The sequence below is a fragment of the Squalius cephalus genome, assembly GCF_949319135.1.
Source record: "Squalius cephalus genome assembly, chromosome: 5".
Classification (NCBI taxonomy): Eukaryota; Metazoa; Chordata; class Actinopteri; order Cypriniformes; family Leuciscidae; genus Squalius; species Squalius cephalus.
The window spans coordinates 40,424,972-40,451,656 of NC_137126.1; the positions used below are offsets into that span (position 1 = coordinate 40,424,972).

The window sequence follows — 26,685 nt, forward strand, 5'->3', positions numbered from 1 at the left end:
GTTGAATGTGTGTAGTATGAATGTAAATCGAATGTACTACATTCGCCATATTGTCATTATCATGTGACCTACCAGTGTCAGTTGCGCTGCTTTACTGCCATTAACAACCTGTTTCCCGTGGCCTCATGGTAGGTAGGTACTTAAAGGGATACTCCACTTTAAAATGAAAATTCTGTCATCATATACTCACCCTCATGTTGTTTCAATCCTTTATGAATTTCTTTCTTCTGCTGAACAGAAAGGAAGATATTTAGAAGAATATCAGTAACCAGACAGTTTCTGGTCTCATTGACTTCCATAGTATATTTTTTTCCTACTATGGAAGTCAATGGGACCAGAAACTGTCTGGTTACTGACATTCTTCTAAATGTCTTCCTTTCTGTTCAGCAGAAGAAAGAAATTCATACAGGTTTGAAACAACATGAGGGTGAGTGTATGATGACAGAATTTTCATTTTAAAGTGGAGTATCCCTTTAATTGATTCCACATGGGAAATGAAGTGTGTTAGCAGCAATACAAGAAGATAGTGAAGTAGCCTACTCACAGTTCGCACAATATAACAATAAAAACAGACAAAAACAATAAAAACAATAGACTATAATATAAACCTTCTAAAAACAAAACACATACAGTACTATACATATGTAATAGATTTAACCCACATTTAGAGATTAATAAAGGTTGCTATATTTAAAGCTTTTGTGTTAAAAATTGACACAATTTATATAATAAGCGAGTACATCATGCATCCATTTTGCAAACCGTGTTTTTGTCTTATCCTGAATCACTACAGTACACCTACAATAAGTGTATAACGTACAACTGCGGAGTAGCCCAGTACCTGCGTGATTCGTCATTGACATAAACAGAAAGAAGTAGCTCCAGCTACAATGTTCTTTCGCAAGACACATGCAGTTCTGTTTATTAACTGCTAGAGCGCCAAAAGTTACGTACTGCAGCTTTAATAAACAATGTATTATTGCTAGGGCTGTCAAACGATTAATCACGATTAATCGCATCCAAAATAAAAGTTTGTGTTTACATAATTTATGTCTGTGTACGGAGTATAATTATTTTCTATATATAAATACACACACATGCATATATATATTTAAGAAAATGTGTTATTTATATATAAAATATTTATATATAATATAAATTATATATAATATAAATATATATACACAGTATATACATGCAAATATTTCTTAAATATATACATGCATGTGTGTGTATTTATATATAGAAAATAATTATACACCGTACACACACATGTATTATGTAAAAACAAACTTTTATTTTGGATGTGATTAATCGCGATTAATCGTTTGACAGCCCTAATTATTGCATATTGTAAGTATATCATTAAGACCCAAAACAGCCAATAAAACAGTAATTATTGCACATCATTGAGAAATAGTAAAGTGGGATAGTGAAGTGTCCATTAGATGCGTACTTTAGTATCTCGTCGGAAGTAGTCAGTCATTCAGGTACTTTTTGTACTTTTCTTTTTTACTGCTCTTTTCACATACTGTTTTTCATTTATTATATAGAAGTCGGATGCAGCCTATATCATGAAAGGCCTCTTTGTTACAAGGGCTTTTTAAAGTCATCACATCATCAGTTTTTTTATACTAGATTTTTGTAGGAGGCCAATTGTTATACTGCCCCCTGCTGTCCTGGAGGATGTGTGAATAGACATCAAAACACAGGATAAAATCTGTCTGTGGGCAGTAGTGGTAGTACTAAAGCCTTTGATCTTCCTTCATCCTAGACTGTTCTCTCTCTCTCTCTCTCTCTCTCTCTCTCTCTCTCTCTCTCTCTCTCTCTCTCTCTCTCTCGCTCGCTCATCTAACATCTGTCTTTCTCTTTTTCTCAACAGACTTGATGGTTCCTTCTATGAGATCATGTGGGTGGACTTTGAGATTGACAATTTCATCAACCTGCGGTCATCGCAGTCCATCCGCTGGCAGATAGAGTATCCCTCCACTGGAGCATCTGCCGAAGTCATCTACACTGTCTACATCAGCCAGAGAGACCTACAGGGTATCGTACCCATCGCTGAGGTGAGAACGCACCATTCACACAAAATCATCTCAATATTTTCTAGCGTTGTCCTTAGGTAATATGTGTTTATTCCCAAATACTTCTCCAATATACTGTCCCCTGTTTTTCTTTAATTCGTAGATAATAATTTTGGAAATTCCAGTGATATGTTGAACAAAAAAAAAGAAATCTTAATTAATTTCATAAATGTTGCCCTCTTTAAACAGGGTTAATGGAAATTACAATTACACATATCTTCTTTAATCTAAAAGAACACTTAAACAGGTCTATCTGGCATAAGGTCCTGAAAATGCTTTGTTGATTGGAGAAACAATGCTGTATCATTTAGATTACATTTAGATTCTTTGAATAACATTCTAGTCCTGGACATGCACCAAGTTTCCCTTCGTTAGCCGGAATTCCCATTTAATGAAACTGAAGCGCCCATTAGTCTTGCAGCATTTTATGATTCATTTACATATTTTTCATGACAATTAAGCAAAACTCCTATTTATTTATATATTTCCTTTAAAAAAAAAGTCATATTAAGTCAGTTCCCTAGCCGAAGTTCTTTTTTAATGAGACTCTGGTATAAAGCAACCAGCAACAGTTTGTTGTGTTTTGATATATGCTGTTTAGGGGCAGGCAGTGCTGAATTTGATGATGAAATTGTATCATCCAACAAAATCATCCACCTGAACTGTGTTTTAGGGATTAAGCTCTGTAGGGAAGTATGTCAGTCTTTCAGACAAGCAGCCTCCTGTGGTTCTGTGTGATATGAACAACAATACTTTGTCATGTCAGAACCATAGGACGCAAAGAACGCTTATAGCAAATAGAAAGCAGCAGCTATCTCTGTGCTCTCTAAAATACAGCATGAGCAGTCAATAGTGAAGATGAAAGAGCAAGGAGATGTATGGGTATGTTTGGTCCAAAGTTAAAGCTGGTGTGAGGAATTTCCACTGTACAATGTCCGTTTTTTGTGACCGCATTACGTATAGACGAGAAAATGTTAATTTATCTTCATCTTTTTTTTATTTGGGTATTGTTTATGTATTTACATTTTAGCCATTTTTATTGATGAGATATTATTGAGTTGACAGGAAATTATAATGAAAAAGAAAAGAGAAGAGGATCAGGACATGATGTGGGCCTTAGTGTCCTGCATCAACACTTGTGATAACCACTAGGCCACGACCTAGACACCTTTTTTTTTTTTATCACCCTTGTGTTTTGACCTTCAGATGGGTCAGGTCATGTGTTCATCCCCTGCTGTCTGGAGCTCCATGAGACATGTGCCTTCAGCAGGGGGGAGAGGTGACTCTCACAGCCCCAAACTGGGCTCTCCTGCTGGGGTACATGATTCCAGCACACACCCATCAGCTCGCTCTCACCATGGAGCCTCTCGCAGTGCTGAATGGCTGTTTCCACTGTGGGGGAAAGTCATAGAGACTGAGGCAGGAGGATAGAGTGTATTTTATAGTTATACTATTTTTATATCACATATCATTTTTCTAGATTATTTGTTTCTATGTAGTATATACTGTATATATTTGAAAAGAAATCAATACTTTTATTTAGCAAGAATTCATTAAATTAATCAAAAGTGACAGTGACAACTTCTATATTGTTACAAATAAATTCAGCCTTGTAGAGCATAAGAGACTTCTTTTAAAAACATTTTACCTATAATTAAATGTATCTAAAAATATATATAAATTTTTATGTACATATATAAAATATAACTAAAGTTAAAATGTGGAAACACTTTAAAATAAGGTGCCATTTGTTAATACATTAATGCAACTAACAATGAGCAATACATTTGTTACAGTATATATTAACCTTTGTTAACATTACTTAATAAAAATTCAACTTTATTGTTTGTTCATGTTAGCTCAGGTTCATTTAATAATATTAACAGATACACCTTTTTATTTTAATAATGTATTAGTAAATGTTAAAATGAACATTTAACTAAAATAAAACAAAAATGCTTTAGAAGTGTTTTTCATTGATAGTTAATGTTAACTAATGTAGTTTAATAATGTATGTTTAAACATTGTAAATGTTGTAAAAATAAATGTATTTAATTATTATTATTTTATAAATTCTCTCTTTCCTCAATTTGTCTTTCCATCTTTTCTGACATTCAGTCAAAACCTCTTAAAGTTGGAGCTTGTTAGAGTTCCTGAGTACCTGTCAGTAAAGAAAGACGGAGACATATGACTTCAGAGACTTCCAGGCAGAAAAGGTCAGAAGATGAAGGAGTCCATGCTGGAGTCCTGGACTTCCTGTGGAAGTGGCCCAACGCAGATCATTAACAAAGAACACACACACACACACACACACACACACACACACACACACACACACACACACACACACACACACACACACACACACACACACACACACACACACACACACACACACACACAAAAGAGTAAAAAAAAAAAAGAGGCAAAAGGAAAAGAAAAGATGTAGTATGTGATAAGGGTAATGTTTTTGTAGAAGATTGAGTTTATACATCAGTGATGGTAAGTAATAAACTGCACTGCAGATGTCATTTCATTTCTACATCAAAAACTCACTTTAAAAACCCATCCTGTGTGGATTTACCCCATAAATAAACTCTTAACAGGACATATTTGTGCTCAGAGTAGCTTTTAGTACTTGGTGAGTTCCAGCAGAGATACGACCTATTAGCAGTAATTTGCCTTGCTGTGTAGACGCTATTTTACCCACAATGAGTATGTACTGAAAGAGGCTATTTCGCCCCTCTCCACTCTTTGGTGTTGAAAGCCAGTTATAAATTGGATCAGTGTGGCTGTTTCCTTACATCTGAGGTGCTGTGTAATTCTGCTTTGGGCTTGTTAGAGTGTTTTAAGCCCCAGACGGTGATACCTCCAGGCCATTTTCTTAGCTTCTCTCTCTCTCTCTCTCTCTCTCTCTCTCTCTCTCTCTCTCTCTCTCTCTCTCTCTCTCTCTCTCTCTCTCTCTCTCTCTCTCTCTCTCTCTCTCTCTCTCTCTCTCTCTCTCTCTCTCTCTCTCTCGTACCTTCTGCCTTCATACTCACCTTTTCTTCTGTATGTGTTCTGTATGTGACCCCTCTATCTTATCTTTCTTGCTATGTGTGTGTGTGTTTCCTGCAGTTTGTGTTGTTCCCAGTGGAGTTAGCAGAAGCAGTTGAGTGTCTGAGCGGTAATTAATTCTTAATTGGAACACTTGTTTATCTTTGTTGTTTGAAGATTCCAATGAGTTGCTGAAATACCCAGCGGGCCGTGTAGCTACGAGAGGGGCGGGGCTTTCAGCTGTGCTGCTTAATGCCAGTCTGCCTGCGTTTGTTTACATTAGGGAAAGATAGCAAGAGCGGGGCAAGTGAGTGAGAGAGAGGGAGTGCGATGCTTAATAGCAGCCGTATTTGAAATTATAAATTTGCACGGCGATGAGCCGTTGCTATGGAGAGATGGGCAAAGAGGAGACTTTAAATGAATTGCTTATGCAGTATTGTGGTTTATTTTGATTACTGTTTCATGTTGTGTGAATGATTAATGGGTTATAGCAATGGAGATGTATGGAACGATATGAAGACAATCACAGCACGAGCGATTGAGGGGGATGGATGTGTTTCATGACGAATTAGGGCAGTAGAGAAGACTTCGGAAATGAGGAATCAACATCTTGTATGCGGCATTGGGCTTTTTAGAATGTAAACTTTAACTTGTGGTTAATTTTCCATTTGATGTTTATACAGTTTCGATATTCCAGTTTTAACTTACAGTTACATACTATACTATAATATAACACTGTATGGCTTGGTGTAGCAATATTCAAATGACAACAGCATTGATAGAAATAATAGGGCAGTTTGCAATTTCACAAACGCTGTTCCATTTACATAATGATTTTGCTGCATTTTTGATCAGTATTTTGTTAAGATAAATGATCAAATATGAAGATATCACAGCTCTGTATTACAGTGGAATTACACTAATGTGTTTTCACCTTTTTATAGGTGGCATCAATTATATTATTACACATTAATTTGCTTGGAAGTGATATATGATTTAATTGCATTTAGAAGTTTGTATAAGTAACACTATTATGATTTATATTTGATTTATATTTTATATATGATTTTTATTTCAGACAAAAATTAACATGAGAATGTTTTATAAAAGGTTAGCAACAGTAAAGAACCGCTGATAATGATTCAGTCAATTTTAGTTTGTATAGGAGTTCCAAGTGTATAAATACATCAATTAATTCAATATTTAAGTTAAAGACAAACTGCTTTTTGATTTTTTTTTCCATTATTGTGTATTTTTTACACAGAACATAATATATACCATATATGTTAAAATGATATCATCATATTTTACATATTATTTATTAATATCAAGTCCAGTCAAGTTCTTATGTTTATGCGCTTTTTAATTAATGATTAAATAATTAAATAATTACAGTTCTGTGTTTCTGTTATATGTTTCAAATTCAACTATTATTTGTAATCATCTTTTTGGACCATTGGTGAAAAAATCCTTGGTAAACACCATTGGTGCCAAGTTTGGAGAGATGGAGGTGGATTTAAAACTTTAACAGAGTATTTACTTTGAGGGACTCACTCACAGATCATTTCATGTAATTTCAAGTTCAATTGTGAATTGGTTGTATGGTGAGTTGTTTACTTTGTACTTAGTCCATCTATTTCCATCAATTTGACCCATTCTGGCAGATTTGCAGAAAGGTTGTAAACTTGATAAGAGGCCATTATCTCACTGACAGGGTAATCAGCCAATCACAAGTGATATGTAGGCATCCTCTCTCATTTTTCGCCATCATCCACCTCACAATCATGTCACACTTTAGAGCCTCAGTTTCAGCCTCCTTCTGAAAGATTAACCAATGGTGTCGACGTTGGTAGCTTTAGGAAAATGGGTGGTTTACACATCATTTCATCTCATATTTTTTGTAATATTTTTTGTACTGTTGCTTATTTTCTCATCCGCTCTGCCTTCCTTGCCTCCTTGGACAAAACATCCCTGAGAAAGAGGGGCCTGAAGCAGCGGCTGGACCTGCTGGGATTGGTGCGTCAGTGTAATTAAAGACAGGAAATTTAAACATTTGTCCTGCCTGAAGCAATTCATTTGGGCCATTACCTTTCATTTCTCAACCGTACCTTCATATGCCACCTTCTTCAAGTTTTTTCACACACTCGCCATATTGGTGTCTCTATATCTCTGTTCGTCTTCCTCATTAGCTTACTTTGAGCTAGCAAAGGCAGGTTGAGGAGAGAGAAAGAAAGCAAACGAGAGAGTTTGTGTGTGTAAGAGAGAGAGAGAGCAGTCTTGTCTATATTTATCACAGGCTGTACATGGAGCTGCCATGCCTAGTTTTAATAATACGGTATGATGAATGGCTGTTTCCCACAGGTCAAATAAAGAGTGGAGGGAACAGTGGCATCGGAAAAAGAAAGTCCTAAAACGAGAGCGTAAATGGTGATGTTTTGCATTTTTTCCGAAGTGTTTAATAGTCCGACTCTCCCTTTGTGTTTCTGAATAAGACAGAGCGTCGTATTCCGAGGGCCTGGATGATGGCGGCTCCAGGGACCGGAGCCCCTAACAGGCCTAACAGAGGCACACAGTCCACCAAGGGCTTTGATCACTGTTCTACTCATTGTTGCCTTGCCAACTTAGATTTATCACTCCCTCTTCAGGGGCCGTTTTACCCTGTAAATACAATCAACAACACAAAAATAAAATAAAATAAAGCCCATCAGAAAGTAAATGCAATCGATAGCTAAGGTACGAGCAAAACAAAGTAATCAAATTAAGAAATAGGTAGGGTTTTCTTTTTGGAAGAGGAAGATTCTTCAGCATGCCAAAAATACCACAGAGAAAATCTATATGAAGGCATTTATAGGGAAAGCAATTATGATTGTTCTTGACTAGTAGAGAGTTTATTAAAGAACAATGATAATTACAGCTGTCAGGGCCATGACTCAGCGGTGGATCACTTGTTTGTGACACATAGGAGTGCTTAAAAGACTTTTTTTTTGCTGCTTTCTCTTATTGTGTACTTTTTACTGTTTCCCACTCACTTCTGATAATACAAGGCTCTTTCCATGAAAAGATGAAATTTTTTTCTTTCTCTTTTACAGCAAAGTGTCAGTAAAAAGAAATGCTTAACCTTGAGAAATCTTGGTCCACCTCAGTAGGTCAATCTATATGTTACATTATACTAGGATAAACTAATATTTAGGTTTGTGGTTACTGCTAAACTTTTAACCGTTAAAAACATGTTGAACCCTCTGGTGCTCCTCATTTAAGGGTCACACTCATACTCCTCCCTGTCAAAAGTGGCCGTACCATCCCCCCCCCCCCCCCCCCCCCAATAATAATATTTTAATAATAATATTATTCATATTTTAATCATTAATATTAATAATGTTTTTAATATTTTTCAATCAACCCCTTTATTGATGTGTGTTTTTTGTATTCACAATTTGTATTGTGTTTGTATTCACTCACAAAAAAACCTCAATGGTCCTACTAGCTACTTTTCATTCTATTACTTTTATTATTATATTCATCTAACATTTCTAATTATTCTCTCTCAAAAGAACATGGAATGCCTTTTTTGCTATAACAAAACCTTATGGAATCTAGGGAAAATGCACACCATTATTTGTCAAGTACATTGTTCACAAGTGAGATACTCATGTCTTTATTAAGGACTCATCTGAAGGTCCAGTGAGTGTGTCAGAATGAGAATTAGATGAATAAATGTAGGGCACAGATACACACACACTCGCAAATTTTTATAAGCTTTCAGAGGCTAATTCTTCAAAAGGCAAAGTAATGGAGCCAAGAGTCACGCCGTAAATAAAAGAGCACACGCTTAATCTGTGTGTCAGAGAAAGGGGTTGCAGCGGAGAGCAAACACACATAGCCTAATGAACGCTGACTCACCTGGATATTACAGCATGGTTAGTGGAATCATTACACAGCAGAGAGGGTCATGAGGCTGACGCACACACACACACACACACAGACGGCACAAAAACAGGGTTTGGAGGAAAGTTTCTCGTGTTTCTGGCCCTATTAGGGGGCCTGTAATTCAGAGTGTCATGAAGCTAATTGTCAATTACATCTGATCTATCAGTCTCAGTGCCAGAACTGCCAAGACCTGCCAAGATGCTCTCGTCTTCTTCTCTCTCACTCTTTTCCTTTCCTCTCCCACCTTTTCACCTCTAGAGCTTTCCGAGCATTCTCCTTCAAAGCAGGGCCATTGCACAGCAATTTGGCTCGGTGAAATGGAATTGTGTGCGTGTCCGTGAGAGAGAAATTCAGACAGAGAGAATGATTTGGTAGATATTGCTGCCCGTTCGTATTTGTATTCCGCATATAATCCAAAAAGAGTTCTTCATTGTTTTGCTTGATAAGGCTTGTCGGGAGGACAAAAGTAGGTGGTATTAACGATTAATCTGAGAGAGAGAAAAACGCATCCCGCTAAAGCTAATGGTATGTGTGCGCTCTGTTTTTGTATCCCGTGTTCTCTCCTGTTTTCCTATTTACCTCACTTCTTTACGTCTGCCTTTCTCAGGCCTGCTGGAACAAACGAGAGGTACATTAAAGCATTTAAAGCTGAATTTGCGTGAGGGAATGTGCTCGGCGGGACCTGAGCGTTCGTTCTCCCTTCGTGTGTTTAATGGGTTTGCATTACATCGACACTAAGTGCCTTCACCAATTTACCTCTCACAGCTTATCAATGGGAAACTAGAAAGAGAAGAGAATAACAAGAAAAAAAGCACAGCAAATGTCTTTTAGATGGGGTTTAGAGGTTAATTATATTTAAAATGTTTGTATATACGCATTTCAATTTGATCAATGATAATACAGTACGTATTTAGAAGAAGAGTGAGATTGTGCTAGAAGTGTATTTTGATTGCAGTGTGTGTGTGTGTGTGTGTGTCAAGGGTCCACGCTTGTTAGATGAAAAGTGAATGTTAGACGGTGTGAAATATTGATGCTTAGTGTCTCCCTGCTGTGCCACCTGTTAAAGTTTGAAATGATTTTTAGTTTGGCAGCATCAGCTGTTCAACTCCCCTGAATTACCTCCAGTCTTACAAAATCACATTACTTTTTAGAATGAACTTTTTGGAAAGTAAAATTATTTTTATTATTATTACTATTATTAATTGAATTTATTTAATAATAATAATAATAATAATAATAATAATAATAATAATAATAATAATACTTTGTTTTACCTTTAATTTTAATATTTTGTTGTCCTGTGTTTGTTGTGCTTTTTTGATGCTTTTTTGATGTACTTTTATATTGTGTGTACATCATATGACACACTGTATACTATTTATGTTTGTATTTATTATAAAATATAATAATAAATATATTATTCTTTTTATAAAGTGTACGTTCAAACAATTTGGGTCGGTAAGTTTTTATTTTTTTATTTTTTAAAGTGTTGTATGCTTACCAAGGATGGACTTTTTAAAATAAAATTACAATAAAAACTGTACAGTAATTGTAAAAACAATTTAAAATAATGTTTTTCTATTTTATTATACTTTAAAATGTAATTAATTTCTGTGATTGTAAAGGGATGGTAAAATATCGACAGTTAATACTCCAGTCTTCGGTGTCACATGATCCTTCAGAAATCATGCTAACACTGAAATGGGGGTCAATAACTATTTATTATTATTATTAGTAGTAGTAGTAGTAGTATTAATGTTGATGTTCTTTGATGAATATAAAGTTCAAAAGAACAGCATTTGTTTGAAATAGATGTACTTTGTAACTTTTTAAATGTCTTTACTATCACCAATTTTATGTGTCCTTGCTGAATAAAAGTATTCATTTTATTCTAAGAAAGAAATCTAACTGACCTCAAACTTTTGAACGATTGTGTAGCAGACAAAGAATCACAAAATAACAAGGGTTGATGTCGTATTACATTTATTAAAATAATTAATGTGAATGTAATGAAGCTGTCTACAAAGATTTTGCCCGATAAAGACCTAAACGTTTGTTGAAATGTTGCTTTGTTTCTATAAGATATATTGTTATTATATGCCAACAAAGTCGGGAAGACAAACACTGTGTTAGACTGCCATTCAGAAAGAGAGAGCTTCAGGCAGCTAACAGTAACGCAGAAGTCACATTTCTTTCCATACATCATAATTAGTTTCTTTTTTTTTTTATGTAACAGTAGCTAACATTTGCCCAACACTGATTAGCACATACAGGAAATCAACTGAACCACAGAAATGTGGGACATAGGACTTAGCGGCTTCGCTTGTCAACAATAAGCCTTTGAAATTGTGAGACGGGAATGCAGACGCATACAATGGCTATGAAAGACATCTCCTAATTGGATTTTGACATGCTCAAGTGAGCTGTGTGATACAGGAGGAGAAATGTAATGAATCTGCTAATTAGAGGTTAACTTGAAGTGTGCTTACAGCTGTCAGAAGTGTGTTTAGTTTTATGCCGATGACCACGTGCAGCTCCTCCCACTTGTTTGTCCAGACATTATGCGTAATGTTTCATGTTTATTGTTTGTCTGATTTTAGTCTGATTAGTCTGATTTTTGGCTCGTGGTCTGCTGACTTGCTAGTGCGTGTAGATTGTTGTTGTAATTATTCAGTTTCTTTAGGGGTGAGAGCAGTATGTGAGTTAATTGTTTTCTGCTGTGACCTGCACATTTCACTAGTGTGATCACTTTTACAAGCTTGTATTTCAAAGCTTAATTATGGTCAGTTACGAGCTGCCATCGAGGCCTTGGAGGTGAAGTGTGCGGCTAGATGATTTTATGGCTGTTTAGCTTTGTATTAAATACAAGATGAAAGCCATTGCATTTATAGCAGGTGCATGGCGCTGATAATGACAGCCAGCAGTGATGTACTTAGACACAGTGCATTGTGGGGGATCAGGTGACACTGCCGCCTCCCCTTGGGAGTCTTTTTTTTTTTCTTTTTTTTTTTCTCTCTCTCTCTCTCTCTCTCTCTCTCTCTCTCTCTCTCTCTCTCTCTCTCTCTCTCTCTCTCTCTCTCTCTCTCTCTCTCTCGTTTTAGCTTCTAAGTTTAAAGTTTTGAATAATTGGATAGTTTCTCTTACAAAGCAACAAAATGACTTGTCATTGTTATTATGCTGACATTAACTACTGTATGACCTCTTTCAGTGCCAACCTGCCTTACCAGAGTGGCATTCACACCTTCCTGTTCCAGTTCTCTGAATGTCAATAATCCCCCAAACCCAAATTGCACCAGATCGAATGGTCTGGCATTGGAATCACCCAGACATGACACCATGAAATAATTAGAGGCATGTATTGATAATTCCTAAAGTGTTAATGTGCCTTAATTAAGTTCTATTTTTAGCGCACATGCTCTCCATCTGCTGAAGTAATGCTGTGTAAATGAGACTACAGCACTTTATGCAGTTTGCTGTTAAATCCATATTGATCTTCAGTTAGTAGTGCTTTCTATGGTAAGCATCACTATTTTTCAAAACCCCTACTATTAAACTACATGTGCTCTGGGTATGACATTTTAGCTTCTTCTTTTCTAAGAAAGTGTAGTTAAAATCTCATAGATTATAGATTAAAATCTCATTGCCTTCACTCACAAAACATTTGCGCTCCCCTGAGAAACTTTGCTTTTGCTTGGAAAACTTTTTGCGTTCTCTCGCAAAACTTTTAATTTTGCAAATGAACGCAAAGTTTCTTGGTGGAATGTAAAACATTTACAGTGAGGAAAATAAGTATTTGAACACCCTGCTATTTTGCAAGTTCTCCCACTTGGAAATCATGGAGGGGTCTGAAATTGTCATCGTAGGTGCATGTCCACTGTGAGAGACATAATCTAAAAAAAAAAAATCCAGAAATCACAATATATGATTTTTTACCTATTTATTTGTATGATACAGCTGCAAATAAGTATTTGAACACCTGTCTATCAGCTAGAATTCTGACCCTCAAAGACCTGTTAGTCTGCCTTTAAAATGTCCACCTCCACTCCATTTATTATCCTAAATTAGATGCACCTGTTTGAGGTCGTTAGCTGCATAAAGACACCTGTCCACCCCATACAATCAGTAAGAATCCAACTACTAACATGGCCAAGACCAAAGAGCTGTCCAAAGACACTAGAGACAAAATTGTACACCTCCACAAGGCTGGAAAGGGCTACGGGGAAATTGCCAAGCAGCTTGGTGAAAAAAGGTCCACTGTTGGAGCAATCATTAGAAAATGGAAGAAGCTAAACATGACTCAATCTCCCTCGGACTGGGGCTCCATGCAAGATCTCACCTCGTGGGGTCTCAATGATCCTAAGAAAGGTGAGAAATCAGCCCAGAACTACACGGGAGGAGCTGGTCAATGACCTGAAAAGAGCTGGGACCACCGTTTCCAAGGTTACTGTTGGTAATACACTCATGGTCATGGTCAAGACGTCATGGTTTGAAATCATGCATGGCACGGAAGGTTCCCCTGCTTAAACCAGCACATGTCAAGGCCCGTCTTAAGTTTGCCAATGACCATTTGGATGATCCAGAGGAGTCATGGGAGAAAGTCATGTGGTCAGATGAGACCAAAATAGAACTTTTTGGTCATAATTCCACTAAACGTGTTTGGAGGAAGAAGAATGATGAGTACCATCCCAAGAACACCATCCCTACTGTGAAGCATGGGGGTGGTAGCATCATGCTTTGGGGGTGTTTTTCTGCACATGGGACAGGGCGACTGCACTGTATTAAGGAGAGGATGACCGGGGCCATGTATTGTGAGATTTTGGGGAACAACCTCCTTCCCTCAGTTAGAGCATTGAAGATGGGTCGAGGCTGGGTCTTCCAACATGACAATGACCCGAAGCACACAGCCAGGATAACCAAGGAGTGGCTCTGTAAGAAGCATATCAAGGTTCTGGCGTGGCCTAACCAGTCTCCAGACCTAAACCCAATAGAGAATCTTTGGAGGGAGCTCAAACTCCGTGTTTCTCAGCGACAGCCCAGAAACCTGACTGATCTAGAGAAGATCTGTGTGGAGGAGTGGGCCAAAATCCCTCCTGCAGTGTGTGCAAACCTGGTGAAAAACTACAGGAAACGTTTGACCTCTGTAATTGCAAACAAAGGCTACTGTACCAAATATTAACATTGATTTTCTCAGGTGTTCAAATACTTATTTGCAGCTGTATCATACAAATAAATAGTTAAAAAATCATACATTGTGATTTCTGGATTTTTTTTTTAGATTATGTCTCTCACAGTGGACATGCACCTACGATGACAATTTCAGACCCCTCCATGATTTCTAAGTGGGAGAACTTGCAAAATAGCAGGGTGTTCAAATACTTATTTTCCTCACTGTATAAGAGAACGCAAAATTATTGACATAAATCTCCTCCCCTGTCATATATTTTTACATCACCATGTCCCTTTAGGACAGAGATTCTCAACTCTGGCCCTCGACTTTCCTGGCAATCCACTTTTCTTGCAGAGTTTAGCACCAACCCTAATTAAACACACCTGAAAATGCTAATCAAGGTCTTCAGGACTTCTAGGCTGTTTCCAAAATCACCCATGGCACTATTTGAGGGGACAGCCATTTGTAGTGGTGTCCAAAACCATAGTGGACATTATCGAGGGCACTCATTCAATCCACAATGGACTGCAATTACGAGTGTACAACCGGTGTATGCTCAACGGCTAGAGAATACCCATAATGCACTGCGATGGTCGTCCCAAATTAAATCCTGTGTCTCACCAGAAGATGGCGCCTGCAGCTGAAACATCCATCCATCCTTTTTTTATCATCCATCCATAAATTTTCCAAACCACTGGTCCAATGTGGCTTCTGCGTAATACCGTACAGGCATAAATTCCTTTTTAATTGATTATTAAATTGTTTAGTTTATACATGCTAGTTTCCATGACAGCTCCAGATAAATCTTTTCATTACTACTGGAGCTGCCAGTTTGCTTAAGCCTGGAACACACCTGGAACAAGCCAACTGTCGGCCGTCGGGCAGTTTTTGTGCGTCGGCCGACTAAATTTTCTCAGTGTGTTCCGCCCTGTCGGCAGAAATTGGTCCTCATTCAACATGTTGAATCGGCGTCGGGCCGTCGGTGAAAGAGGGAACTCCGATTGGCTGTTCAGCGTAGTGAACGAGTCAGTGCACGAGAATAATAGCAAAATAGCAAGCAAAGAAGTCAAAACGGTACAGATAGAAGACTGTTCTAATGTTACGTCATCTTACCTGAATGTTCCTTGGCAAATATTTCAATATTAACACGAGCGGAGTGGAATAAAGAAAGTGTTTAGCAGGATTGTTATTCAAAACGGTGAGCATGCACTGCTTTGTTTATGGTTTGTGTATCTGCAGCCTGCAGCGTCAGTTTCCCTTTTTGAATGACGAATATAGACGAAAATATCTGCAGAAATAGACAGTTGTCTCATTTACACGCAGGCGCAGAATGTGCATTCTAGCTGACAGTCGGCTGTAGTTCTCTCGTGTGTTCAAGTGCAGCTTTTTACCCCGACGCGAGGCGACAACACAGTCGGCTTTCATCAGCGCTAGTTCGTCGGCGTCGGCTTGGTGTGTTCCAGGCTTAAGTTTCAAATGATTATAAAACAGCAAGCACAAATTATACAAAAACGGCAGCCTTTCCGGCGCAGTCAGTGTCCGAATTCACTCACTCGTTTTCATTCACTCCTTCAAGTGAACTATATAAGTGGAGTAATGTAGGAATTAGTGAATGAGGGTATAGTGGCTTATTTCGAACACAGCACTAGAAAGATATAGGCAGGTGAGTTTGATCATGGTTGGAGCTAAACTCTGAAGGAAAATGGATCTTAAGGGCCAGATTTGAGAACCCCTGCTTTAGGTGATCTCTACAAACCTTTGAATGGTAGTGATAAAATTCTAGTTAATATCATTGTACACAAGAATTACAATGATGCTCATTCTAATTCTCAGTCAGTTCAGAGTTTGATAGATTCTCTTGTCAAATTCTGCTCTGCTTTCATGGTCTGTCCCACCTTGTGCTACTTGTTCTGTCCCGATGTGGCACAGATACAGCTCTGCGGTGGGGAATCTACTTGGATTAGTTGAATGATGCAGGCTTATGGTCCTTCTGATGCTTTATTGATTGGGCTTTGGTCAGGCCCTGGAGAAGGCTGCTCTTTGGACTATAGTGACGGATCCTGTTGTTTGAGGGTTTCGGTTCAATGCGTCCTAAACCACAGCCTGTGTGGTGAGATCATTTGTGGTTGTCAGAGTAATTGGGCAGAGCACGGAGGTTTGAAGACACACCACATCCACTATCAAATTTGCTTATCACTTTCACAATGATATTTTTAATCATATCTTTAATCATACGTCTCTTCTTGGCAATTATAATCACGATTTGGCTCAAAATAATTCACATTTCTCAGCTCAGAGGTTCATTAATAAGACACAGATCACAACCCTTTCGTTCACTGCAACCAATTATTACAAAATTTGCTATCCATCGTCCAATATCACATGTCTCTGTGCTAAAGGCATCTGATTGATGGTTTGTTATTTACAGTGGAGAAACTTTAGCCTCTGTACACAGACATTCTCAGTTTTATAGCTTTTGCGTTCGCCGCCCATTGCCCATCTGATCCAATCCTCCATCCAGCCTCTATTTAGGGGAGGAAACACGACCCATAAATCACCACTGTGCCCACGGACACCTCTCTTCTCTTAACGCTTTGTGATATATATGGGCTCGTGCGCCATAGCTGCCGTTATGGCAGGAGGAGCTCACGGAAAATTGGATATCAAGGCAAAGGGGGAAAACAGGAAATGGGCTTAAGGATAGCAATGTGATTGGGCCTGGGGGCAAGAGAGCAGAAATTAGCATAAGATGCACAGTAGGATACTGAAATTGGCCCAGAACTTGACAGCTGCATAGTAATTATTGCCCCTACTCTTTTCTCATAAATTCACAACGGGCAGTTGCATGAACACTAGCCCTTTTAATGGCACAATTCCCACAGCAGACTGGGGGGCGGAAGACATGAAGTTCAGCTTCACATTTATTTTTTTCTGTATTGCTGATGAAGAGAAAAGCACAAGTAATGACACTTAAAATGTCAGTTTATTTTCAGTTTGTTTATAAATGATGCTATTTAAATATATTGGTGCAGAGTGGACGAAGTCAGCAGGTTATATCTTTATCTCACGGCCATCTGTTTGTATACTGTATAAGTGAGGATTCAGTTAATAACCTGAAAAACTAAAGCAATGAATTTCACATTTGCAAGTTAGCAATGATGTAGAGGAGTTAAGCCAAAAATGAAAATGATAATTTTTTCAATTGCGTTATGTTAGAAACAGACCAAAATTGATGTCAGTAAATCTCTCTGCTTGATAAAAGAAAGGAAAGTTGAATGGGCTCAATGAAGTTTTTACTTAACAGATGCCTCAGAGTAGGGCTGGGTGATATAGCCAAAATGACTCTGTGTTTTATGATTTAATACAAATTTATATAAACTTTAACAATTTTAACAAGCTTTTAAAATGTAATCAAATTTAAATATAACAATTAATTTACAACAAAACATTGCATTTTTATTTTAAGTCAAATAAGATTCTGCACAACAGAACTGTATAAATTTAATACATGGATGAAAAAAATATCTTGTTTGTAAGATATTCCTTAAATAATCACATTATAATTACTTTGACAATTACCTTTTAGTATATAGTAGTGATATATTTCTGTCATCATTTCTTAAAGTTAAACCGGACGTTTTATTTTGACGGGTTGTCGTGGAGATCTTTCCGTTAATTTCAGTTCTACCATAAAGACTCGGGAGATAGAATTATATAACAAAGCATATATTTATTAACAGCCCAGCAAGCAAATTTTTATAAAGTTCTTTGGCGTAGGCCCCGTCCGTAGCGCGCAATTCGAGGGTAACGGAAACTGCATTTCCTGCCTGAAGAAGAAGGCAGGGGCGCAGCCGACCCCTGGGAGGTATGGGAAGGGACCATCCTGGTGGTGGTGGGGAGGATGGAGGTAATTGGCAGCGTCAGCATCTGCGAACTCAGACATGTGTAAGTACCAGTCTTTTATACTGCAAGTATTAGCATATGATTGGTTAGATGTGGGGGAAATAAGTGACGCAACGATTGAGTCTTCCTAACAGAACTTACGCTAAAGCTTTCATTTTCAGTGTGTTTTTTGACGGTAGTTTTTCTCAAAAGAAACGTTGAAAATCTTGTGAGGTGACTCTCAAAGCAACTCTGGAGATGAAATTCATGTGTTCATGTCCTCAGATATTGAGATGGCAGACGTTGAAAACACCATGAGCGTCACATTAGTGTGAGTTTGTGTATCAGACAATCATTTACATAGAGACACACAGAAATCACTTATTAGCAACATGCACTGACTGGCTGTTGTCGCTTATATTTGGCTGTTAGATTAATCAATATTGAGTAAAAATGTCCAGAGCTTATCATCCTTGTTAACATAAATTTTTTCTCGATCTCAAATTATATAGTTTATCACCCAGCCTTACCTCAGAGCTTAATAAAATAATAGTTGCAATGTTTTCCTGAACTGAAATAATGATAAATACAATTCATTAAAGTGCATTGTATGTGCAATGTGCTGCAATTCATTTAAATCTATTGTATAATCTATAGTAGATTTATTTTCCTTGGTCAAAATGTGTTCCTGTGGCTTAAATCCTAGGGAGAACACACTGGCAATCTTTTTAGCTTTGGATAGAAGCATCTGACAGATGCATAAATGTAAAATTATGATTTACATTTACATTCTAATCTTGGCCAGAAAAATACTAAGAAATGACTAACCTAATTAGCTTACTGTTTGTTTTGATGGAGATTTTCATTAATATATAAGGAATAGTAAATAGTTTTTCAGTTTCCAGTTCTTTTTTTGATGCCTGTGTTTTTGGAACAGTCTGCCAAATTACTGGAGGAATCTGCAAATTGAGTTTAGATTAATTAGATGTTATCTCCTTGGCCGGGTTTGGTGTATCTTGTTATAAAGTATGCTACAGCCAGTTATGACTGTGTTGCTTCTTACAGCAAGTTTGTGTGGAGTTAGAAAATGGGTAAATTGTTGGTAAATTGTCAGCACAGAGGTGTAAACATGGAACTGAATATGCCGCAGTTATTTCACTAAAATCTCACCAGAAAAAAAACAAAAAAACAAAAAAAACCAAAATAAATAAGCCAGATTTGCCAAGCCCACAGGGTTTGGCACATTTGGAAATAAAATCTCCTAGTTTCAGTTGCTAGTCCCTCCGTTACAACCCACTCACACACACCAAGCCAAACTGACAAAACAAGTATCATCGCATATGCCAGGTTATGCAATAGAGAGAGAAAAATACATGCTCTCACAGATATCTGCACATTTACACATCATCCTGTATTACTGCTGGCTTGCATTTATTCAAATGTATTTTTCATTCTACAAAGAGACAGTTTTCAGATGTATTGATATCTGAGGATTTGTAATGCCGCTTTTTGTGTTTCTTCATGTGTGTGAATGCAATCTAATGAACTTTGAAATGGACTCTCTTTCAGTGTTTGGGGTATATAAGAAAATAACGTTTGTGTATTGATTGTGGGGAAAAGAATCTGTAATATTTTATTAGATCTAATAACCCAGTCAGTGGTGAATGGAGCTAAATGGATGGATTTTTTCCCTACTGGTTGAGTCAATAGCAAGGTATCACCATTACTCATTCACAGTACTTAACCTGAAGTGACTGACCCCTAGAGGATGATAGCAGAACTACATTTGACTTGTATTTTTTAATTCATCTTCGTTTTTATTGCATAAAATTTTTATCAGACCATGCAAAACACAACTGTATACTAATGCTTAAACCTTACTCCAATCCAGGTTTAATGTGCAGAGTAAACAATAAGTAAGTAATTCGTTGACTGATTTCCCAGAGTCTGTAAATGGCAAAATCAAAGCATTACTGTTTGTTGGGCTGTACCATTTGCCAACATCTGGCTCAACCAATGAGTGCAGAGGCGGGACCACCTTTTTGTCTGATCAGTAGAGTGCAACAGTGCCCTCCAACTTTCTCAGCGGTTTTGGTTCTGGAACTATATATATTTTTTAAGAAGTCTTTGTTTAAGAGTTATAAGCCATGAACCAAACCAACCAGCTATAAGGTGAATCACAACATTACAAACATTGACTTAAACCAAAAAGGTATTTGTATATCGAATAAAAAGACAGAGGTGCAGAAATGTGTACTTAATGGCTTTAATAAGGGAAATAACTACAATTCCATGAAGCATTGCAAATTTTAAAAAAATGGAGAAATAGAAAACTTTTGATTTAAAGATGTTTATTATATAACACGTTTTTTATGTTTATTGTATTAAATGCACACAAATATTTAAGTAGTTTGAGAGCGTAGGGAAACTAACTCTACGTCATTTGCAGTGTTTCATGGGAGTGGATGGGCGCTAAAGTGTTATTTTGACACAATTTGTCACAATTCTCTGAATGGTGGAGATTTCTCTGCTGAATCATGGTTAATGTAGTTTTTCACCTGGAATTCTACTGTTGAGCATAATTGAAATAAAATGAACTGATGACTTCAACAAAAGCATATTGATTAACAACCTCGTAGCTCAGGTCTATGGAGAAAAGGAATGGGATTATTCATTTTGGAACCCGACTGTTGAGCTTTATAGAAGAGGGGAAGGTGCAAAGGGAGTAAGAGGAGAGTTTTGAATAGCTGTGAGGAAACAAGCAATCCTGGTGCAGGAACAGTATATATACTGCTTATACAATAAAATATTGATAAATTGCCATTGTTTTCTTATGCCGCTATGCTAGTCTGCATTAGTTTCAATTAGGGCTGGACCCGAATATTCGAATATTCGTTCGGTGGGTTGGTATTCGATTTGAAAATTTGACATTCGAATTTATTTATTTTTTGTATTTTTTTTTTGGCACACCTGGGATCCCCGCCAACGGTTCTCATTCGCGCTTGTATAAGGCCGGCGACACACTGGCTGCGTGGCGTGTCCATTTTTATTTAGGCTCCCATGTTAACAGGTTGGAGTTTGCACACTGCCTGCGTGAGACACGCGTCTCAGGCGCGGCTCGAGCCACGTGGAAAATGCGTGCATGCTAGAACTAGAACCGACGCCAGGAGTGCTCTGGCTAGAGCGCAGAGTTTGTATGGACAGAAGTGCATGCCTAAACTTGTGTTTTGGGTTAAGCTACGTTGCTTTGACATTGTGGAAAATAGAATAATAGAAACAAAATGTATTAGCCTTTTTACCCGTTATTATAAACTAAATTAATCTCGTTTTAATTTAACTTAATTTCGTTTTTCTTTATTTAAATTTCGTTTTTCTTTATTTAAATTTCGTTTTTTCTTTATTTAAATTTCGTTTTTCTTTATTTAAATTTCGTTTTTCTTTATTTAAATTTCGTTTTTCTTTATTTAAATCGACCCTTTACTGTGTCAGTAATTTGTTAGTCAGAAAAATATTAGACTACCTTAAAAGTATTGCTTAATTTAACAGACCTGTGTGTGTGCGTTTTATATCACAAGTGCAGTGTCCGTTCTCGCATGAGGCGCGCCGCTTCCCGCTCGCGCTGTTCTGTAGTTTACTAAAAGTTTATTAATTCTGAATGTGTTGCGTCTCGCGTGTCTATCTATATTGCACCAAATGCAACACTGCACTCCCTTGTGAAGTCGATTGGATGAACGGTTCTCGAAATAATCAAAATGCAAACGGACATACAGACATAGAGCTTTATTAGAGAGAAGAATATGTTCAGCCCCCTCTCTCCGAAGCTTCGAATATTCGATGTTCATTACTACCGAAGCTTCGAAGCTCAAAAAATGGTAATCGGACCAGCCCTAGTTTCAATTAGTTTCAAGAAACTAGGGAATCAATTGTGTATCACAATCTGTATCATGCCATCACCTACAGTATACTCAGCCTGAACAATAAAGTAAAGTGACACCCACCCCCATAAAAAACACAAACACATGTTGTTATTTATGCACTAATCTTTGTCATTCCTCTCTAAGAGGTATTCTTGTGCTACGCATATCCAATCAGTCATCTCTGTCCCAAGCACTTATAAAATGCATTCGGCCCAGACAGGTGACCAGTCAAAGAGCATTATCCATCCCTTTGACTGACCGAGCTCGCATTCCGCTGCTATGCTTCCCATTTTACAGAGACGATTTATAATGCACGCTGACACCTGTAAAGTACAAGCTACCTCATTCTCTTCTCCTCCACTTGAGGAGTGTGAAATTCATTAGTTGAATGGTTATAAAGAGATTAGGAATGTGACGTAATGGATCTCAATTATGATTTATTCAGTCTGGTTGCATGAGAGAGCTGCAGCTGGATGTCTTGAATATGAAGAGGCGTGCAAGAGTGTGTGTTTGTATGCAGTGTTTGTGTTTGTGTGTCTTTTTATGTGGAAGCAGCTCATTCATGCCAAGAGACTCAGAGAGTAGCGTTACTTCCAGTTTTTTTATTATTATGGCTTATTATTAATGTCATCATACAATTTTTTTTAATTTTTTTCGTTGAGCTGTGTGGTTGTTTGGCTAGTAGGTTGGCCTGCATTGTTTTTATTTTTACTGGTGTGTCATAGCACATATTTTTAGTAGTATTTTTTAGCTTTATATGTAGATAAGTGGAATAAAGTAGATATGAACCTATAGCCTTCATTCATTCATCATGTTTATCTGTCAGGACGCCAGATGAAAAACTGCTCATGTTAAAGAAAGGTAGATTTTTCCTCCTCTATTGCATTGTCTCCTCCTTTGTTTTTCTCTCATTCCCATTCCTCTTCTAAACACACACACACACACACACACACACACACACACACACACACACACACACACTGTTGTTTTTTCATTCTGTCGGTAGCTGTAGTTGTGATACACTCCTGGCCCCACATGTGTGAGTAGAAGATCGGTGAGGTTTCTACGTGCCTGATTTTAATGCGCATTTAATGCGTAAGCCATATAAGACTAAACATCTGACAGAGTTTAATACAATTACAAGTAGTATTCTGTATTTATTTATGAGTCATTGGGGCGAATGCACTTGTCACTAGTGGTATTTCAGTGCTAAAATTTCAATTTCTTCACTAACCAGCTGCAGTCCAGTTTAACCAGGTTTTAAGATGCAGCATGGGACTTTCAGTTAAATCAGTTCTTTTTAGCATAAACATGCCCACTTTTTATGTAAATTAGGCTTATAGATTTGCAGTGAACTGTCTACTGTTTACTATCACCTTCCACAGTTAACTAAATTGTTTCAAATAGATGTTTGTGTGCCTCACATCTAATCAAGTTCTTTCTACTCTGACACACATTCAGAGTAAACTCTGAAATCTCCAACAGATTTTTCTTATGCAATATATTGTATACAGTATATTAAACATGAAAAATCTGATTGGATATTTAAAAAAATTATTTGCATCTTTATATATACACTGTTCAAAGGTTTTGGGATTTTTTATGTTTTTAAAAGAAGTCTCTTGCGCTCACCAAGGCTACATTTGTTTGATCAAAAATAAAAATGTTTACCATTTTAAATAGCTGTTTTCTATTTTAACCTGTTAAGCTTCACCAGTGCGTGGGCGCACTGAAGCGTTTTTTTATTTATATAGTTCAAAGTTACTATCAGATTTAATGTTATACCTTGACAAACTATACATCATTAAAAAGATATAATACTCAAGTTTCAGTATTTGACCACTATTGTATTCTGAGAAACTTATAGTGACAGTTATGTCTTAATTTGTGTCAGGAGTTATGAAATGAAAAAATGAGTCGATACCTTTAATATGAATTATGCACGTCAGCCGCTTTCATTCATAAAAAACTCCCGTGCTGTCGTCATGACAGCGATACACAAAACAACGTCCTTCAGGGCTTTTAGCTCAAAAATGTGCAAACTTGGAGAAATATTGATATATTCTCATAGATTCACGTCATATTTCTAAAGACAGGAATAATATTTATTTAATTTATACCCAAATGCGTCGATGTAATCATTATGATCGCTTCTTACTGAGATGTGCAGTGTTTTCAATTCATACCAATAGCCTGAGGGCGCTATATGCACAAAAAATAATCCATATATGGGACATGAAGAAGAGCCATAATCATGTGACATTCCAGGACGTCACTGCTACACACAAAGCTACAGAGATCGTTGTAATATGCAGATAAAAGATGTTTTGAAGACAATAAACATGTTTGCTATGATATTTGATTTGCCTGTGTTCTTCAAGCCATGCCAGGTATTTTATATTTTATATTATATTTATAATGTAATGCTAATCGATATAGACTTTATCATCGTGCATAAAACTATAAATAATGTTTTCTGTCTGATTTTTTTTTTATCTGAAGCCAAATTATATCACAGAAGATTATTTAAAACACTCGATTGCGTTATGAAGTAAGTTTGGAGCACAAACATGGTTTTAATCTCATAAATGGTCGTGTATTGATGGTGTGCTAAGCTAACATGCTAGCTAGCCCAGGTGCACCTGCCACCAGGGGTTATTCTTTTATGAATTTTGTTCTAAATAAGAATGCTTACTGATATGTTTTAGTGCATTTGACCACTATTTAGTGCACTTCAAATGTGAAGTGAGAACTTTGATAAAAGAAATTAGGGATTAAAACCCTGTGAATAGCCAATCGTTAGTAACTATAATGCAGACAAAAGAAATGCATATTTCGAGCCATAACCAGGCTGGAGAGGTGTGAATGTGTGCAGGGGGAGACTGAGACTGAATGGGGCTCGTTTGCACCACAAAACAATAGAGACAAAAGACTGAATGGATGCTTAGACGACGACTAAACATCAGTAGCATTTTTAGAGTAGCCTAATCAAAATAAAGTCATGACATGATCTTGAAAAACATTTAACTAAATACAGAGTTTTAGACTTATTATCTTCATATTTTAAATATAACATGGTCAGACATGTGGCTTTAGCTGTAGTGCATTTCTAGATTGCTCCAGTGCCAACTTCAATTTTATTTTCATTAATATGTTTCATAAAAAAAAAATTCTAATAACTTTACAAAACTTTGAAGCTATTTAAAAAAAAAAATCATTATGACAATAATTAATTCTACATTTACAATAAACTACCAGGTGTCAGCTTTCAAATGAGATCATACTTGTGCTTTTAGTGCAAAGGGTTCATGAACTGTATCTGTTTCAGTTTGGGTATGTCATTTCTGGGGATTTTTCAAAAGTGGGGTTGCAGCTTAACAGGTTAATACATTTCAAAAGGTATGTATTCCTGTGATAGCAAAGCTGCATTTTCAGCATCATTACTCCAGTCTTTAGTGTCACACCAGAAATGTCCTTCAGAAATTGCCCTTATCAATGTTGAAAATGGTTGTGCTGCTTAATTTTTTGTGGAAACTGTGATGATTTTTTCAGGATTCTTTGATGAAAAGAAATTTCAAAAGAACAGCATTTTCTTTTGAATATTTTTTTTTTTGTAAGAGTGTAAAATTTTTACTGTCACCTCACTTGTGATCAATTTAATGCATCATTACTGAATGAAAATATTAATTTATTTAAAAAAATCGTACTGACCTCAAACTTTTGAATAGTGTATATTTATTTTACTGTTTAATTTGTGTTTCATGTTTAATACATTGTATAATACGATGCAAATGTGGCAAAGAGACTAGATTCAATATATGAAAGGCGTTTTTTAAAGGCATTCACCTAGATACTTGCAGAGCTAGTAAATTTGGTCTTGTATATTGCACATTTGTTTAGTACTGTAAATGAGAAACACAAAACATATGCTGTTTCAAGTTAAACACCGTAATTTAACAGAATAGCATATGTTAAACTAAACAGAACTATCAACCATATCAATTACCAACAACTATTCTTTATAGTCCTTATAAGACCTTCAAACTGTGCATTATTATGTAGCAAAAAAATAAATAAAAATTAAGCAAAATTTACTTAGGGCAGCTCTTATTTTATATTTCCAATCTCTGCCCTCTCTCTCTCTGTATTTCTAGTGGAGGTTTTGAGCTTCTCTCTCTGGATGGCGTTGTAATGACTCATTATCGCTATGGATACTGCGATAACTGACCTCTCCTCTCAGCGTAATTACCAGCCTTTTCATAATGTTAAAATGTCAATTATGGCCACGACCAGGCTTCCTCCGAGCTCTCGCTCTCATTTTCTGTCTCTCGCGCTTTCTTTTCTCTCCAATAAAGGAGTGTTTTCTCCTGAGAGGAATGTGTTCTCATGCTAAATATTTATGCGGTAAATACTTGAGGAGATGAATTCAGAGAGACCCAAACCCACATGAAGACCCATTAACCCTCTCTGAATGTGATGAAATGATTGCATAATTGAGAATATGATAATTAATCTCTGTCAAAGCCAAGCAATCGTGAGATATGAAACATCACAGTGCCAGCAGGCATCAGCTTTACATTAGAGAGACTTGCCTTTCCCTGCACCTCAATTTATTTCAGATTGTTATTTTCAAATCAATTTATCTGTGTTTGTGGTGGATTTCAGCTGTATT

At 36.9% G+C, this 26,685-nt stretch overlaps 1 protein-coding gene across 4 annotated transcripts in view; it reads left to right on the plus strand.

Moving 5' to 3' along the window:
• The window catches only part of LOC307159534 (transmembrane protein 132C), a 248,048-nt gene that overhangs the window by 182,905 nt on the left and 38,458 nt on the right, over positions 1 to 26,685 (plus strand). For all 4 annotated transcript variants that reach the window (XM_079872967.1, XM_079872966.1, XM_079872968.1 and 1 more), the window contains one exon: positions 1,883 to 2,066. In XM_079872967.1, coding sequence (XP_079729093.1) covers positions 1,883 to 2,066 — 184 coding nt within the window. The remainder of the gene's footprint in view (positions 1 to 1,882; positions 2,067 to 26,685) is intronic.